The sequence below is a fragment of the Malus sylvestris genome, chromosome 11 (assembly GCF_916048215.2).
Source record: "Malus sylvestris chromosome 11, drMalSylv7.2, whole genome shotgun sequence".
NCBI classification, from domain to species: domain Eukaryota; kingdom Viridiplantae; phylum Streptophyta; class Magnoliopsida; order Rosales; family Rosaceae; genus Malus; species Malus sylvestris.
In genome coordinates this window covers 7,995,420-8,014,106 of record NC_062270.1, presented here as the reverse complement: position 1 = coordinate 8,014,106, position 18,687 = coordinate 7,995,420, and the positions used below count along the sequence as shown (strand labels likewise).

Below are 18,687 nucleotides of genomic sequence, written 5' to 3'. Positions count from 1 at the left end.
TCATTCAAAAATATAAATAAAAAAAACCACTTAAATTCGTTAAACATTTAAACTTATTGGGCTCACAATATGTAATTGCCAACAAAATTCATCTGTACAATGAATTAAAGAACAAAACTAGAAACTACGCGAAATTTCATGTCAACAGTGAACAGTTTCATAAAACAAAAACAAAACTTTTTTCTAAAAAAAAGCACTAATTAATCGCCTTGTGTTGGTATAAATTCATAATGATTCACAGCGTATAAACTAAACTATCATACTCCTACAGAGAAAACATTATGAACATATTACCAGCTATTGGTGCAGGTGCATTGGCATGTGATACAAAATCGTGGATATAATGTTGAGTTTCTACGCACGCATCTCAAGTTTAAAACTTTTTCTTTTATTAAGTTATTAAGTTAATGTAATAGTTTCGAACTTTTTCATTTTCTTTAATAATAATCAAAATTTAACAAAAAGAAAAATAGTGCAGGTGCATTGATAATTGCTTTTTATCAGGAAAACAAAAGAAATCGTCTTAACAACAAATATTAAGATAATTTCACAGGAAAACAAATTATGCAGATACAAAAATGCACGGTTGCAACCAGAGGCGGATCTATTAAGGAACTGAGACCACCCGCAAGCTCAGATAAAGGCCTATTGAAACCACAGAGCACCACCCAAGTCTGGGCTGTAGTGGTGGAGAACAGCAGCCATGGCTGCCGATGCACCGCTCCTTCTGTTACAGAAGGAGAAAGAGGACTCTGTTTTAAAATGACTTGGCCAAACGCCAAGCCAATAGATAAAAAGTTTTAAGAGCACTACCGACAGCACTGCCGACTGCTCTTCTCATTGTGATTGGACATTTTCTAGACTTCACGTGATGGGTTTTTAAATTCCCAAGTAAAAAACAATTTAGAGATTTTAATAAAAAGGAAAAAGTAAATTAAATGGGTCCCAATCTCATTCAAGTAAACATTTCGTTTTATCTTTGGCCCTTTTGCCTTTTGCTATGCACCTTTGCCATTTAGTTGTTGGCAAGAAGAGAGGATTCTCGTCGGATTTTTTTTGTGAGAATTTTAAATATTTTTTAATTATATTTTTTCATATATATCGTGTAATTAGAAATTATTGTAATTTTTTATATTTAAAATTGAATATAAACAGCATTTGATGAAAATTTACTACACGATGTACGATGTACGATGAACGGATGTGATTGAAAAATTATCAAAATTCTCAAAAAAATGATCTAGTGAGGATCCTCATTCGCTGGCAAGGATACTTTGGGATTCCTCAACTCTTCCAGCCAGTAAAAAACCTTTGAACGTACCCTCATGTCTCCCTTGGCATTAGGGTTTAGCCTCTAGGTTTGCAAATGTCTTCCATTCTTCTTTTGAACCCAAAACCCTAATTAGGGTTTAGTTATGCAAGTTTTTCTTGGGGAGATTGGTTTATTTATTAGTGCATGTTGTAAGGACTTGTCACTCAAGTGTTCAACACAATGTTTATCTATGTATTAATCGTAAAAGTTTTGATAGTCTTGCATTCACGATCAGAGTTATACAATACATTATGTAGTTGCACTCATTTTTATTATGGTAGACATATAAATGGTAATGACTTTGTCATTATTTTTTTCAGTGTTATTTTGGTTTTTTTTATTTTTTATTTTTTGCTATAAAATTGGGACTACCCGATGCTAAAATTTTGGATCGGTCACTGGTTGCAACCATGGAAAGTCGCATATATGACTGCAACCTTTCACTACTAGACCCTAAAAAAACTTGAAAGAAAACGGGAAAAAAAAATTAAAAAAAAAACTTAATTGGTATTCCTTTTTCCTTTCTTTTGTTTCATACACATACTTGGCTAAAGTCAGTTTTGCAGGCAATACACTCCGAAATCTTAAAAAATTGAAACCAAATGAAAAAAAAAACTTGCATAAATCGATTAATATCTTAGCTAGAGGATTCAAAATCATCATCCATAGATCAAAACAAGCATTTTTATTTTTTTTTGTAAGAGCATCTTAGGTTTTTAGCTAGAGTAAACATAACATAAAGATTGGGTGATATTAGAGTTTTATTATTGAATTTGGGTTTATTGATAGTTTTATTGTTAATTTTATTTTGTACTTGATGGTAATTATGTAATAAGGTAAAAACCAATGCACATTTAAAATTTAAATTTGGTGTAGGAAAAGGTTAGTGGGTTCATATAAGATTTCCTAATTTCCTCCCAACAAAATCGATCCATTTTGATGACATGTATTAATCCAAGCTAGATTTTTTATTTTTGAACAAACGATATTATCTACACCAATAGAGTGGGAGAGTGAGCTAAACCTCACAATGGGCTAGCAATAATATGGTACAAATTCACCACATGCGATAATCAAACCTAAGACCTCTCACTTACAAATGGAAAAAAAAATATTACTAAATCATTGTACTAAGTGGCCCAAGCCAGATTTAAATAAGTGAGCTTTCTCATTTCCTGGAAGGTATGATCAGATAAAACTTTTGTTAGCAAGTCAAGATATTTTGTTCATAAGAAACATCACCGTTCCTATTTTAGTATTTTAAAGATATTATAGAACATCCATCATTATTCGTTGAAGCCTTTAAATATTCCAAGTTGGCGGCTATTTTAATATATATATGTATGTATCAATGTGTCCATACTCTTCCTAAAATCTCCATTCCTTAGATTTCTCATTTTCTTCTGAATCCTGTTAGGTTATGGATACCTTTCTGGATGAATTTCCAAGTCCCATGAACAACTTCGTGTTCGAGCAAGCCCCCGTTCCGGCCTACTCGAATCCCAATCTTGTTCATGAGTTTGAAGCCAACCATGATTTCACTGATCCTAGTTTCTTCCTTGTCAATCCCGACCCTGTTAGTGATTTATCTTCGTCGCCGGGCGTGAGCTCGGAGGTGGATTCTCCGGACAGCGGTGACACATCCAATGAAATTCTCAGGTACATAAGTCAGATGCTTATGGAGGAAGAGGAATACTTGGAGAACAAGCCTTGCATGCTGCACGAATGTTTGGCCCTCCAAGCTGCTGAAAAATCACTGCATGATGTGCTTGTTCAGGAGCAGAATCCCTTCTCAACTGATCCACTTCTTGATTCCGTGTATCGATATGTTGAGAGCCCGAACCCAGGCAGTAATCACAGCAGTTCTGGCTCTGTTGCTTCTGCAAACTGGGTTGGATCGGATTGGGATTGTGTTCAAGATGTTTCCAAGTTCTCTCCTGCCCAAATTCCAAACCCTTTGGTTTCGAGCGGCGAGGGTGAAATCGCGCATCTGGAACACAACTCATCGTTTGTTATGGCGCCGAGGGAGCTGCAGGTTAAGGATGTGAGTAACTCTCCGAATGGATCAAGGAACAAGAAGAATCGCCAGAGGGAAGACGGGGATTCTGTAGATGACGGGAGGAGCAACAAGCTTTCAGCGGTTTATGCTGACGAAGTTGAACTACCGGAGCTGCTTGATAAGGTACTGCTCTGTGAGAATGACAAACAAGAGTCCAACTCATGTTCTCCCCAGGAAAGCAAGAAGTTGCAGCTCAACGGGAAGTCGAGAGGATCGAAGGGCAAGAAAACACGCAAGAAAAAGCCAGACGACAATGCAGGGATGGTTGATTTATGGTCGATGCTGACTCAATGTGCACAAGCTGTTGCAAGCTATGACAGAAGGAATGCAGATGAACTACTCAAGCAGATAAGGCTCAACTCTTCTCCCTCCGGCGATGGCACACAGAGATTAGCTCATTACTTGGCAGATGGCCTCGAACTGCGCTTGGGTTCTGGCGTTCCCTCGTACACTTCCCTTCCCAACAGTATGTCAGCTGCTGATCTCTTAAAAGCTTACCAGACTTACATCAAGGCTTGCCCCTTCCACAAGATGTCGAATTTATATGCTAACAAAACGATTCTGAAACTAGCGGAGAAAGCGACAAGGCTTCACATCATTGATTTCGGTGTCCTCTATGGCTACCAATGGCCTTGCCTCATCAAGGGCCTCTCCAAGAGACCTGGCGGACCTCCCATGCTTCGTATTACCGGAGTTGAGTTTCCCCAACCAGGTTTTCGGCCTTCAGAAAGGGTTGAACAGACAGGGCGCCGCCTAGAGAATTACTGCAAGAGGTTCAATGTCCAGTTCGAGTACACTGCCATAGCAAATAATTGGGAAACAATTCGGTATGAGGATATCAAAACCGACAGAGATGAGTTAACTGTAGTTAACTGCTTGTACCGGCTAAAGAACCTACCCGATGAAACAGTGACAGACTGTCCGAGGGATACAGTTCTGAAGCTGATCCGGGAAATTAACCCGGATCTATTCATCCACGGGGTAGTCAATGGAACCTACAATGCACCCTTCTTCGACACACGCTTCCGGGAGACGCTCTTCCATTTCTCTTCCCTGTTCGACATGTTCGAGGAGACACTGCCGCGAGAAGATCAACATAGGCTGCTATATGAAAGAGAAGTATATGGTAGAGATGCTATCAATGTGATAGCATGTGAGGGTTCAAGGAGGGTCGAAAGGCCGGAGACGTACAAGCAGTGGCAGATTAGAAACAAGAGAGCTGGGTTCAGGCAGTTACCGTCGGACCAGGAGATCTTGAAGTTAGTCAGGAGTATGGTGAAGAGAGATTACCATAAGGATTTCATCGTCGACGAAGATGGCATGTGGGTGTTGCAGGGATGGAAGGGCAGGATAGTCCATGCCATTTCGTACTGGAAACCTGTTTGAGAGTTACAAAAGGCGCTACGGCAACCTCGATGTAACAAGGGCACCTGTTGGCTTCTTGCGCATCAAATGGAAGGCGATGCCGGAAGTGTGTTTCGCACTAGCATCCCGCTCGATTTCTGCTGGTTTTCGGACTTCCAGAGAGTAGTTTTATGGGCTTAGATTAGCTAGTGCTGCTTAGAACTTATGAGCATGATATGTAGTTATAACTTATGTGCTAGTTAGTAGAGTGGCTAAGGTTTTAGCTATCCCCTCTCTTACAATCTGATTTGGGTGTACTAATAGTCCAGTTTAATGAAAGTTCTATCTTTATGTTTCGAAGACCGATCGATAAATTCATCGGAGAACCATAAGTATTCTCCTGAGTGGTAAACCTGCTGATAAACCAAGGAACCACAGTATCTTCACCACAATTCTCCCTTGAAACTCATCATAACGCCGGTAACCTAATCGTTGAACCACAAACAAGAAGTAACAAAAACGGAAAGCTATAAACTCTTACGTTTTTGTTTGAAAACTAAACATGTAAGCTGATCAAAATCATCATTAAAATTTGAAATAGATGGCACAACACCTTCAAAACTAACACAGCCGAGATAAGCTACAGCAGCCCTTCAATCAGCATTGAACACAGAATGGTACATATCTAACAAAATTAAAGACTGAAGTCCATTCGGATGCCCAAAATTCAACCCTAGCCCGCAAAATATTCACTTCCTACATTTGCCCTAAGAAAATGATACCATTCTCTCCAACCGAACAACCCAAAAAATTGTCCACACGTGACAACTCCACAAAAAATAGCCTTCAGGAAAATGTAAACATATACGCAAAGCCACGGGACAGTGAAGAAAAAAAAGGGTGAATACTTTCATCCGTAAATTTACATAGTCAAGTGATGAGCTAATGCTCAAGCCTCATCCACGAAAATATTTGTACTTTGCAAAAAATCATAGTACTCAAATCATTGCGATGTATCGAAGATGGGTGGTAAATAAGAGGATTGAAAGGAATGAGGGATGAGTAATCAATCAACTAGCTGAAACAGGATATACAAGAAAATATTCAGTCTTAAACCAAGACCATTTATGAATTTGAAACATAATATCAACACATGAATCATGACTAATAAGCTTCCACAATTCCAAACACTAAGAGATAAATGTCATGTACAATCCCTATTCTGGATACTAATGCAAAGAGGGCTGGGTGACAGCCACTCTTTTTTAGGCGTAACCCATATACACTTTTACTACTACGGCAACCTGAACTCTCCCCCAAGTTACAAATGAACCCAGAGAGGCACATTAATCAGCGGGCTCTTACCCTCTTCGGGGAATAAAGAAAACTTGATTCAAAATTAACTTACGAAAAAAAGTGGTACTTAGAGTTCAGGATGGGTTGTGTTAGTTACCAAAGCAACATGAATGCCAAAAGTGTAGCTCATAGTAATGTAATCAATGTTTTAAAAGCTTGACTGTAATAAGTAACAGTATAACTATATGCATTTAACTTTTCATACTCGTGGAAACAGATATGAAAAAAACCTAGCCTTAAGCACTAGAGGTTAAAAATACTAACAAATAACCACAATTCCTGCATCTAAAATATCCTAGCATCACTGATTAGATAGCAGGTTCAAATAAAATGAGGAAGCTTTAAGAGAAATATATCAATAACCATAGATTGGAGCTAGAACTCTTTATTATACTAAAAATAGAGAAACCAGATCATCTTAAAATCTAACAAATTTGAATTATGAGAACCGAGCATTAAATATTTGACAACAGGATTACAGATCCAAATGATAGGGCCTGAAAGAAATTCAAAAATTAAGTACACACAACTATAAGTGAATCACCTAGTTAATGCTCAACCTCTTTTGTTTTGACCCTTTGATGGTCTAAGAACGTTCCAGTTCAGGTTTTCACCCTTTGGTTTCCTGAAGGAACCTTTACTTGTATTTGGTGACGGCTGCTGACCACCTTGATTAAGTTTGGGTGACTTGTTCAGATGTTGTTTCCCAGAAACTACTTCAGACTGTTTTCTTTTATGGTCTCCATTAGTCTTACTGTTCAACTTATTAGTATTTGAGCACTCTGCTTCATCCATTGAGGACCCATTTTCTCTGTTGAAATGCAAATAGGAGAAAGAAGATAGGAGAGCAGAAGCCAAATTTTAGAAGAAAGTTTTGCCGACATATATTTCTTAGTCTCCTTAATACAAATAGATGAATTTTTTTTTTTAATTTAAAAGAGAGAAACAAAAAAATAAAAAAATCCAGTTCTGAAATCTCAAATTACCCACCTAAATGACACTTTTTCACTTTGAACGCCGGAAGATGTGGCAGGGGCAGCAGGCTGACCAGGGTTTTCCGATACTTGATTCAGTTTCTATCATGAAAGCAATTTTATGTGAGGTGAAATAAAGCCAATCAATAAGTACACAAGAGGCCAATCCTATTAGAAATCTTAAGGTCCATGAACCTTTTACTCACATCAATCGATGGATTGAAGCTTTGAAATGACATCCGCCCCCTAATCGCTTCAGGTTGCGGGTCACCTTCCACTATGACCACACTGCACGACAATCCACATGAAGCAAGTAAAAAATTAAGAAAAAAGGAGATGGAGTAGTGTAACTAATGAATTACTATAGCAGGCAGATGTAATTGTCTCCGGTTCAATGCATGGAGTTATCTTAATCGAGGCCTTTGCGCATCCACGTTGAGACATTAACGCCTTTGCCTCAGCACACTAAGGAACCTCAAGAAGGGTTAACCTTATTAATGCTAATTATAGTTAGGTTCTACAAACTGGTTCTCCTATGATCCAATTTTTCAATACCAATAAATCCATAATTTCTTCAATTCCTCAGATACTACACCTACTTCAGGTCACAAAATAAACTTTCCCTTCGAAAACTATCAAACAACAAACAATTACGAATCCACACTGAAACTCTTTTCAGTAACGTAATCCAAAAGGAAAAACAGCTCAAATACTTTAGATAAACATTAGAACAAGAAATAAAGAGAAAGAAAATCTACCACTTTCTTATTTGGCGGGCAGGGAAAGCAAAATCCACAGCAGGTTTGGCATCTTCTTCTTTCTTCACCTCTCTCTGAGTTGCTCTTTGCATAAACTACAGTGATTACAATAAAAAATTAAAATACAAGCTCATTGCGATAAATTTATCCCAAAATCTAAATACAGCTGCATCAGAAAGTAAGAAAATTAAAATTATAACACCCCAAGATGAATTTAAGCAAAACCCAGATCGAATTCCAAGTGGGATTATCAAGATAATAATTTAAAACAGAAATACATACCGAAAATTAATGGAAAAACCAAAAAAATTTCAAATTTCTTCGTTTCTTATTACCTTTAAGTTCCTGAGAGTGCTGGAAAGCTCTCGCTTCGCCATATTAGCTTCTGGTTTTTTCCTATGCAATCCAACTAAGAACTGAAGGCGGTAACTTTATGCTGGAATTTCTCTGGCGGAGGCTCCGCCGTGAAGGAAAAAGCTTTCCTTTATTCGTTCTGCAACTGCGGGAGGAGAAGGCGAAGAGGGAGGAAACTAGGGCATCTTTTGGGGACAAATGGGAAATAACCGAACGAAAGGACAAATTTGACCCTCTCTAGTGCTGGGCTTCTTTTGGGCTTAGGGTTTTTGGGGTATTTCTCCTTTCTTTGTCCCATAAGAATTTGGTTTCCTTTTTACTAGTTACTTGAATACGATCCTATCCGGATCCTTTACGTGACGATCTCTGGAATCATTTTATTATGTCCGTTATTCTGTTATCTTACGGTAAAAAATCATTTTGAAACTTTTTTATTTAAAATTGAATACATACAGTACTTAATAAAAACTAGTCGGACGAGTACGATGAACGAACACAATGAGTTCCTTACAAAGAGATCTGGATAGACTCTCATCCGTTACTTAGGATTTTTTTTTGTCAAATTCTTTTTTTTTTTTTTTGTTACTTAGGATTTTCTTCTGTTTCCTTTACTAATTAGATTTTCAAGTTCAGAACATACAACTGTAGCATATTATCATCAATCAAATTAAGAGATTTTTCTATTTTTTAGTGGATTCCAAAATATTGATAGATTTCAAACTATATTATCAGATTTGACGTTTGTCATCCCTTTTTATGCGCCATTTCAATTCAGCACAAGTGGTTAAGATCATTTATCCTTACAACCAAAATCTTAGGTTTGAATCTCTTACCTATATCAATCATATTAAAAAAAAAGAATGAAAAACTTTAACACCCAATCGTTAAATGAATCTATCCCTCTCCTCCCTCAATCGATACAAACACTATACAAAAGGATGACCCTAAACCAATAAGACTCCCTGTTTTTTTGGAGAAGAATGTCTGTTGTACGCACGTTTACTCTTGCTTTGAAAAGAGGCTCGCCACAACTTGAACCTGCTACAAACACTATACGAAAATGAAAAATAAAAAAGATATTTTTTAATTGCAGAAACACTAACAAGGTTCTTTTCACAAGCACAAAACTTGGTAGTATGAATTCTTATCATACTCACTCTTTTGAAGCACAAAAAATAAAAATATAGAAATCCTCAAATCATAGTGTTGTTAGATTTTCGCCGGCATAGTTGTCTGGAAAACCATTTTTTCAGTCGGACAATTTTTTATTGGCATCCATACTAGACTTAATTATTAGACAATTTTATCATCTGGGCATGCATTTTCTCTGAGGAATTTCATCAAATTGCTGCTGAAGACATCGTATAAGAAATTAAAAAAACTACAAGACTAGCCTAATTAACTAAGCTGTAATATTCAAATCTGTGCAGCATGCAGAACATGCATGCGGCAACGTTCTAATCCTTTTTTTTTGTAGTTTAGATGAGTTTAATGGAAATATATCGTTTAACACTAAACTCAATGCCAATTGCCAAAGCTTTGTAATGGTTCCAAATTTTCAATTTTTAAACTGCTAAGTAGATATATTTGAGTCCAAATATTTCCATAGGCCGAAGGACAGAAACAGTGGCCTATAGCCTTCAGAAACAACCCTCTAATTCCCTAAAAGCAAATATCAAACACGAAGGGAAAATAATACACAAAACTCAGAAATATAAGTCAAGTTAATATTGCTAAAATACACCAAACTCAGTGAGGTTAATTTATCACTTGCAGAAGAAATTTGACAAAATAAAATGCCAAAAAAATCTTGCGCGTTCAACACTACGCTCGTACAGACTATAAGACTGCTCAGTATCATATAGATAGAAAGGAGGGCAAAGGAAACACTAACAAGTTTAAATGATCACGTTCGAGAACGATCCTATGTGTCTTTTTCTTTGGACTGTATAATACCAAGATGGCTTTGAAACCGTGATGCCAAGACATCAAAACTTCACCATTCTCTAAAATGGCTGTGGGAAAAATACTAGCAATACGACGATTTGGGAAGTGATTTAAAGGAATTTCTATGAGTTTAGTCCAAGATTCATTGACACCGTACTCCTTCATCACCCATATTGTAAGTGCAACGTTGCTTTTCGAACCATCATCTCCACGGAAACAGGACACAGAGAGCCAATTTCCAATGGTTCCGGTTGCTATGTCCTTACATTTCTTTTCCGTAAAATTGGATGGGAAGCAACATGTCCTCAAGTTTCTCATCCGCCAAACTGAAACAGACAATTCTTGAGGGATATTCCCAGTGCAGAGTTCCGTTTAACGACCACCCACGGAGATCACAAACCAAGTCAGCATTGTCATAGTCAACAGTTACTCCATGTTTTTAGTGAAAATTTGCAACTGTGTGAAAATTAAAGCCTAATACAACCTTGTAATCCTCAGTGGTAGGATCATAACCGAATCCTTCAAATATCCAATTGGAAAAAGGCGACAGAAATCGTGGTAGGAATTTGGGAATTCTAGTGCTAGGGTTCCATAAGAGAATGTCTATACAGTGTCGTAGTAACCAAGCTAAACATTTCAAGCCCTTGCAAGAACCTACAACTTCATCGAAAGACCACCAATGTGGTAATTTTTTTTTTTTATCAAAGCTTGCAACCAAGATTTGTTCTTATGATATAATCATCTCAATACTAAATTTTTCATATAAATTTTGAAATTCCATCTTGTTTGATTGAAATTTTCCATGCTAATAAAAAAGAGTTCATTTTTCTTCAATTAATTATATTGCTATATTTCATCTAATTTTTTTCCATACAGCTTAAAGACCCCTCTTGCTTTTGATTTCTAGCTCCACCACTGGTAATTGTTACAATTAAAACACCAAGCAGAAAAAATACAAAAAATTAAACTGAATGTTAATCATCAAGTTAAAAGCTTTCGTACGGAAGAAACAAAATACAAAGCCAAAAGACTAGAAACAAATTCATTTGCAAATATAATGCCATATAGTTAGTGTTTGCACTCAAAATATACCCATTTTTACTTATTTGGGCAATTTGGGTAAATATATGGCATTTGGAGGATTAATGTGCAAGAAAACTAACTTGGAGAGATATTTGGTTGCAAGTGGAGGGGTTTGGCACTATAATATTGTTTTCCCCATTTGTTTGGGTGGAAGAAGTTTGTCAAGCCTTTGTTTAATCAAGATACATGCATTCTTGCAAATGGGTTGGAAGACAACATACGGATGTGGATGCAGAGAACATGTGAAAGAAGCCAACTTGCTTATTTTAAATGTTAGTTTATTACAAGTGGGAAAACATGTGATGAAAGCATGTGGTGGAGATGCAGGTTTCCCTTTTAATATTGTTTCTACATGCAAGTTGGCAAATGCAATGCAAGCTGCCCAAGCAATGAAATGCAAGCTGCCTAAGCTTCTTTCGGGCAAGTACAAAGATCTCAGCAAGGGGGCTCTTCTAGACCTCTATATAAAGAAGCAGATGAAGAAGGATTATGGACACTCAATCAAACAAACAAATACAAGCACAAACTCTGCTCAAACCATATTTGCCTTCACGAAGCTGTAGTCAGCCCCCAAGCCTTCATCCTTTTTAGGATCAGCCCTCACAAAAGTCATCTTTTGTCTAGTTTATTAGCTCTGCTGCTCACTTGCAGTATCGATTTCCTTTGTAGTTTTCATATACAACTCATCTTCAGTCATTTAATTTACAAGCAATTACAATATTAGTCATTCACTTTCCTTTGTCATTTACATATTGTTCTACCTCTCCATATAAGTAAAGTCCTTATTTTTAAGGCAAAGAAAGAACCTTGATTTGAGCAACTCCCACTCAAATGGCACAATCTCTTGATTTAAAGTCAAAAGGCGCAACCTCAATTATTCAAATCCCATCTACTAGCGGCATCTAGTAGTGGCACGCCAGCACCCCACCAATCTCGTATGTGAAGTAAATTTCCGGCTTGCCCGCGAGGCCCATGGCGGATTTAGGGAGCAAACAGTTAGAGATCAGGAAGGTAAAGGAAAACTCACAAGCTTTCGATTAGATGCCGGTTACTGGTGAAACTAAGGTCTCCACATACGTAAGTGCACAATCAGCACGATGCTCGAGTTGGAGAACAGTCCTAACTGTCTTTTCTTTTGGATTGTATAATACCAAACCTGAACTGTCACTTATCAAAACTTCACCGTTCTCTAAAATGGATATAGGAACAATGTAAGGATCATTATACAGTGAGAGATCTGAAGGTATTTGTACGAGCTTAGTCCAAGAATCATAGACTCCGTATTCATTCATCACCCATATTGTAATTACATTCTCTCTTTTCCAACAGGTATCGAAGAAGGATACAAAGAGACAATTTCTAGTGGTTCCCATTACTATCTCCTTACATGTTTTGGTTTCTGGAAACTTGGATAAGACACCACCTCCTGAAATCCGCCAAATTTAAAGAAACGAGTTCAGTGTGTATGCAAGCAATGGGGTGCTTAAGGAAATCAGAATTGGAGACTAAAGCACCCCATGGCTTGCATACACACCGAAATCGTTGTAAAGATTTGGCTGGAAGCCGTGACAGTATCTCAACCAAGATATCCTCGTTGATATAGTGGTTAGAAGGAGGTTGATTAAGCAGACCTCCGTTGCCGTTCGCCACGTTAAGTTTTGTTCTTTTTTGAAGAAAGAGTTCTCCATGTTAAAGTGTGGATACTGCACGCAGAATATCACAAAAACCCTAAGGTCTCGTTTGGCAGCTCGGACTGTACTAACTATTTTAATCGGATAGGATAATTAGTCGTCGGATAGTACTGACTAAATAATCAAGCGTTTGGTGCAGTACCGGATTAATGGTCGTATTATTTATACGGTGTTTGTACTGTACCGGATAAGAGAAACTATTATTTTTTAAGAGAAAAAATTGATGATTAATGAAAAAGAAAAAGAATAAAAAAAAAAATAGTCATCTGCCATCAAGTTGAAGATGAACAAAATTGTCAAAAGTAAAAACAACCCAGACAGTGGCCGCCACCATTGGCTTCCTCATATCCCGCTGTGGTTTCTAATCCATTGAGACCTTAATCCACATCAGAAATACATTTGAAAACCCAGCAGCCATTACACCACTACCCATATTAAATTTCTCCCAAATTTGAATTTAATCCCCTCACATCAACAAAATCAATTAGCAATTAAGCCACAAACCCAGATATTTGAACTGCCACCGTAGATGTCAACAAAGGTCACAATACCCAGAAGCAGAGGTCGTGATGACCAGGAACGGAGGTCGCCATGACCAGGAACGGAGGTCGTGATGACCAGGAACGGAGGTCGCGATGCCCACTTGGTTTCGATCAACTATCTCTGGTTCTCTGTTCGTATCTACTTGGTGTGGATCGATCGATTTGCTACCTCTGGATCTCTGTTCGTATCTACTTGGTGTTTATCAGAGGTCGTGATGCGCCGATGCCCATGGCAGGATAGGTCGGAGAAAAGGCGAGCGTGATTTTTCTTTGGCATGAGTCCGACTAATAATACCAAGGTTTTGGAGGGGATAGTTAAGCGGGTAGGAGGGGTATTAAAATGGTGGGGCCGGATTAAATAATCCGGTGCTTATTTAATACGAGACTTGCCAAACATCCGCTTCGTATTATTAGTACTATCCGATGGTCTTATACGACTTGCCAAACGAGGCCTAATATGCGCAAGTGATGAGAAAAGCTACCGTCTTTTGGTGTAGGGTTGGATTTGGATTTGCAAGCAAGGTCTGTAATAGCCCAAGGCTGATGGGCCGGCCAGAGTTTGGCACTATTATTAGGTCCGTTTTCAAATGGGTAGGGTCTAAGCGTAGCCCGGTGTAACAAAACTTCAATTTGTTCAATTTATGGAATTTGTTTGATCCATTATCATGGTCTAGTTTTGTGGTGGTAATAATAAAAAAGTTAATAAATAAGTCATCCTTACTACAATTCTATAAGACCGTACATGATATTTTCACCTCATACATCTCCTCCTTCAATTCTTTTATAGTCATTGAATCATTTTCCTCATTCAAGAATCTTCCATTCCGTTTTGAAGAGTAACGATGACCAATTCAATCACGTTTTCATTCATTTGGAATCTTGGTGGTATTCTTCAGGTTTTAAGTTTGAATTTCATTAATAGTATGATATCAATTTATTCCTTCGCTAATTAAGTGTAATATATCGTCGTTGTTTTTTTTTTTATAAAGATGATCAAGAAAACAATCGGTTCTTATTAAGAATATGTAAACTTTTTTTTGGTTTTAACACAAGCATCATGTACACTAAGGGTGAGAAAAAAAAAATTATAAACTCAAACACAATGTGGTTAAAAAAAATGCTTAAGACCATTAGTTGTCCACGAGAGACATGCATTAAAAAATTAAATTAAAAACACTTGACTACATCATTGTTTATTTTAAAAATAAGACAGTTAAAAAGTAACGAGTCAAGTAATTCAACTAGCACGTCCTATATGAAATCTTCGTTGTAGAGCATCTTGATATTTTTCAATCATCGCTAACATATTTTATATTTTCTTTAGAAATGTGAAAAAAAGAAATATAAGTTACTCGTCGTATTTTACTCGCCAGCCACAACCCAATAGGAGTCGTTTACGTTTCCGTCCGTATAAAAGAATCTCTATTTAACCTATAAAAACTCGGATCACTCATTGCTCAGACCCAGCTAACAACAAAGAAACCCAGCAACTTCATCATCATCCATTACAATCTTAAAGGTGCCAATCAAAATTCACACTTTGTACTTTAACACCATCAAATTCATCAACTTTTTGTTCTAATTTCTTCTGGGTATTCTGTTTGAAATCCTTTTGTTTGAAATCAGATAGTGGGTTTCTTCTTCTTCTCCTCTTTGTTTCCTTTCTGCGGACAGCATTGTGTATCTTTGTTTACAACTTTTATATCTGAAATCTGTGTGTTTTGATGGGTATTGTGAAATTTTTTATTTTAATTGAGAATTGGGTTTTTTGTCCCTTATGTTTTCTCATTGTATTTTGCTTATTTGGCAGGAAATCAGTAATTTTTGGTTATTGGAAAGCTTGTTGGACCCAGTGATTATGGTAAGTTGAATGACCATTGTTTTGTTCCTTTTAGTTTGTGCTTTCTAAAATTGGAATTGAGAATAAAGTTGATGACTTGATTGTGCTGGCAGTTTAGTTTCTATTTTTGTTTATTATAGCAACCTTGATTAGTGATAGTGATTGATGTTTGTAGGATGAAGGAGGTTTTAGATTTGACCAGAAAAATTAGGTTTTAGTTTAAAAGATTTGCGGGTCTCAGTTACCAACTTAGATTTGCTGTGCCAGGCTTGCAAAATTTGAATGTTGCTTCTGTTTCACATTTTATCCATGATCTAAATGTTTGGAACTTCGTTGACTGATTATTTTTATGTAACAGGCTTATGAAGACTATCGCGCTTCAGCCTTTGAGCAGAGTTATCGTTGTTACCCTGTCTCGTTTATTGAGAAGGTTTGAATTCTGGACCTACAAAGTTAAATTCCACTAATGAAGTGCCCTCCATAAAGAGGGTGATACTCTGAAATCTATCATTAGGACCTCTCTTGGAATGGGCATACATCTTCTAGTATTTGAGTTCTGTGATTAGTTGGAGTGATGTATTTAGTCAGAAGTGTATTTATTCGTTCAGCTTCCTAACTGTTTATACTGATTCCTCTTTAATCTTGATCTTTGCAGCCACATCTGGAGAAGGGTGATAAAAGTATGTTTATTTTCTTGATTACTTCGTTTATATGATACATGCCATTATGTATATATTTTTGGGAACTTTAACGAAAAGCTCCTGATATTGTTCACTTTAACGAAAAACAACATTTTTACACTAAAAAGTCAATCATGGTACTATTCACTTTACCCTTTATTTTGTCCTTATCGTTAAAACTCAAAGTTTTCAAGCCTTTTTCATTAGTTTTCCATATATTTTTTCGTAGAACATGATTTACTGAATACTTGTCTAAATACTTGTCTAATCATGTTTTTGTTATATTTGTCCTTCCAGTTATAATGCCTCCCTCAGCTCTTGATCGCCTTGGTAATTGATCATTCTGTCTCTTATTTGTCCTGCTTTTGCAAATTTGATTTCAAGTTATGTGACCCGATCTTGATATATGCTGATTCCAACTAAATATGAACTTTTCTTCTCCAGCATCTTTACAGATCGACTACCCTATGTTGTTTGAACTTAACAATCCTACTGTTGGACGAGTTACTCATTGTGGGGTTTTGGAATTTGTTGCTGATGAGGGCCTAATATATTTACCATACTGGGTGGGTACACATCTTTCCTTGGAATTTGTTGCTGCAGCATTCCAGATATGGCGTTGCTTATTAGTCATTTATGTGCTTTCTTTTTGTAGATGATGCAGAACATGCTTCTTCAAGAGGGGGACATATGTCAAGTGAAAAACAAAAGTCTCGTAAAGGGAACATGGGTGAAGTTGCAGCCCCACACCAAGGACTTTCTTGATATCTCAAACCCCAAAGCCATGTTAGTTAATCACTTTGATATCTTCATTTGAGTAGCCGGATTGCACTTTGGTATAACAGTAGAATTATTTTTAATCCTAAATTATCTTGCTTCCGCAGTTTGGAAACTACATTGAGGAGCTACTCCTGTTTAACTACTGGTGATACTATCATGGTTCCTTATAACAATAAGCAGTATTACATTAACATAGTTGAAACAAAACCCTCCCCTGCAATCAGTATCATTGAGACGGACTGTGAGGTTGATTTCGCCCCTCCTCTTGATTATGTGGAACCCAAAAAACCAGTACCACCTACTTTGTCAAAGAAGAGACCACAAGAAGGTGCTTATGATTTTTTTTTTTTTTTGTTTATAATTTTGAAAATTGGTTTGAAGTTCGAAGTGTTGCGCGTATATTTAGTTTCATCTTTTGCTTACAAGACTCTAGAATTCCTTCCTAACAGCTAACTTTGGTTTTCTGATTTTAATATGTATCTTTCAGCTGAAGAAGAACAACCTGAAAAGATACCAAAATTCAATCCATTTACTGGTTCTGCAAGACGATTGGATGGAAAACCCATGACAGAATCAGTTGCACCAGTGTCTGCTCCCATTCTGAAGCAGCACCAACATGACAGTGAAAATGGAACCAAGGATTCTACGTCATCAACTTTTGCCGCGCGTAAATCTGGAAAGCTTGTGTTTGGTTCAAATGGCAACCAACCCACAAAAGAAACGCCAAAAGTATGTCCCTCATTGTTTGTAAATTAAACGAAATAAGTATGACACCATGCTTATTGTTTGTATCTGTTCTTGTAATCCCAGGTTGCCCCAAAGAACGGCAAGCCAGAGCCTTCTCAGAAGGCAGAAGATACACCTCAGAAGGCAGAAGAGCCGAAGTTCCAAGCATTCACGGGGAAGAAGTATTCATTGAAAGGGTGAGGTTAAAGGCGTATCTTCATCGAAAACAAGGTAAAGAGAGAAGGCATTTCTTCCATCAATTAGTTTTTGAGAGATGAAAAGTCAAGTTATTTTGGCAATGGAAGGTCCAACCCCAGAATGTGCCCTGCACTTGAATGATGCTTTATGAACCGAACCGAAGGTTGGTATGAATTGGAAACTTCCTTGTCGTATGTAAATAGGCACATGAACCGAAGGTTGGTATGAATTGGCAACTTCCTTGTCGTACAGACCGTATGGAACCATGTTCATATATTTATAACTCAATATATTTCTTGAATTTTGTCGATTGTTTTTAGACCTCAGTGCCTTGCTGATCTTCATGGTTACTTCAATTCAACTTTATGTGCTAAGCATAGAATGTCTGAGCTCAATTTAAATAGAGTAAAGAGAAATGATTTCCGCACATCATTTTCGCTTTATGGACACTCGTATTTTGTTTCAGTCCTCAATTCTGCTTCTGATTTATTTAATCCAAAGGCTAAAAATGAAAAGTGTGTGCATGAAAAAGTGATGCAGGGCGCAGCGGATAGAAACGAAATAAAATGACAGATATGATTGATAGATAGGGTCCACTATCTCCTAGTGTAAGGAGAGACCTGAAAACCCTATAAACTTTGGTTCTAGTATCAGCCTACAACGTAGACACTAGAACGAACAGAGCAGCAGACTCTTAAACAAGAAAAATGCACATAAAAATGAGTTTACAACTCAAATATTCATATGATAATTCAAACAATCTCTCCCTTTTCTTTACAAATACATGAATTTATAGATGCTTAAACCCCCTCTTAATAATTACTGATACGTGCATCATAGTTCATGCATCATTACTAGAGTTAATGAACTCATTAATATTAACCCCACTTAATCTACCCCACTAACATATATTCATTACATTAAATAAAGATTGAATTATTACATAAAATTCATTACTTCAGAACCCTTGTATTCCATGTATATCGGCTGAATTTCAAAAGCTAAATGTATTGAATCTTTCAATGATCTTATTTCATGTCTTG

General features: G+C 37.0%; 3 protein-coding genes across 3 annotated transcripts; 2 read left to right on the top strand and 1 right to left on the bottom strand.

The window, feature by feature from the left end:
* The first annotated feature begins 2,522 nt into the window (after positions 1 to 2,522).
* LOC126591157 (scarecrow-like protein 11) lies at positions 2,523 to 5,075 on the top strand. The gene has a single exon (XM_050256735.1). It carries the CDS (start codon positions 2,733 to 2,735, stop codon positions 4,755 to 4,757), a length of 2,025 nt encoding a protein of 674 aa, XP_050112692.1. The 5' UTR covers positions 2,523 to 2,732; the 3' UTR covers positions 4,758 to 5,075.
* Positions 5,076 to 6,440: 1,365 nt separating this feature from the next.
* Positions 6,441 to 8,357, bottom strand: LOC126591158 (uncharacterized). The gene is made up of 5 exons (XM_050256737.1): positions 8,139 to 8,357; positions 7,804 to 7,898; positions 7,252 to 7,333; positions 7,062 to 7,147; positions 6,441 to 6,882 (listed from the first exon to the last, which is right to left on the bottom strand). The coding sequence occupies exons 1-5, from the start codon at positions 8,178 to 8,180 to the stop codon at positions 6,627 to 6,629; spliced, it is 561 nt and encodes a 186-aa protein (XP_050112694.1). The 5' UTR covers positions 8,181 to 8,357; the 3' UTR covers positions 6,441 to 6,626.
* A 6,440-nt stretch (positions 8,358 to 14,797) lies between these two features.
* On the top strand, positions 14,798 to 17,963 carry LOC126591156 (uncharacterized). The gene is made up of 10 exons (XM_050256734.1): positions 14,798 to 14,939; positions 15,231 to 15,281; positions 15,619 to 15,690; positions 15,916 to 15,940; positions 16,238 to 16,270; positions 16,385 to 16,506; positions 16,596 to 16,726; positions 16,825 to 17,048; positions 17,208 to 17,449; positions 17,531 to 17,963. Exons 2-10 carry the CDS (start codon positions 15,279 to 15,281, stop codon positions 17,645 to 17,647), a joined length of 969 nt encoding a protein of 322 aa, XP_050112691.1. The 5' UTR covers positions 14,798 to 14,939; positions 15,231 to 15,278; the 3' UTR covers positions 17,648 to 17,963.
* Positions 17,964 to 18,687: the final 724 nt, after the last annotated feature.

What these genes read in the sequence shown, in the direction of transcription:
- LOC126591158 (XM_050256737.1), bottom strand. Translation starts at nt 8,180, where the DNA reads ATGGCGAAGCGAGAGCTTTCCAGCACTCTCAGGAACTTAAAG. An exon ending in GCACTCTCAGGAACTTAAAG is followed by an intron (nt 7,899 to 8,138) that starts GTAATAAGAAAC and finishes TAATCACTGTAG; the next exon opens with TTTATGCAAAGAGCAACTCA. An exon ending in GCTTCAATCCATCGATTGAT is followed by an intron (nt 7,148 to 7,251) that starts GTGAGTAAAAGG and finishes CTTTCATGATAG; the next exon opens with AAACTGAATCAAGTATCGGA.
- LOC126591156 (XM_050256734.1), top strand. An exon ending in CTCAGCTCTTGATCGCCTTG is followed by an intron (nt 16,271 to 16,384) that starts GTAATTGATCAT and finishes TTTCTTCTCCAG; the next exon opens with CATCTTTACAGATCGACTAC. An exon ending in AAAGAAGAGACCACAAGAAG is followed by an intron (nt 17,049 to 17,207) that starts GTGCTTATGATT and finishes TGTATCTTTCAG; the next exon opens with CTGAAGAAGAACAACCTGAA.
- LOC126591157 (XM_050256735.1), top strand. Translation starts at nt 2,733, where the DNA reads ATGGATACCTTTCTGGATGAATTTCCAAGTCCCATGAACAACTTCGTG.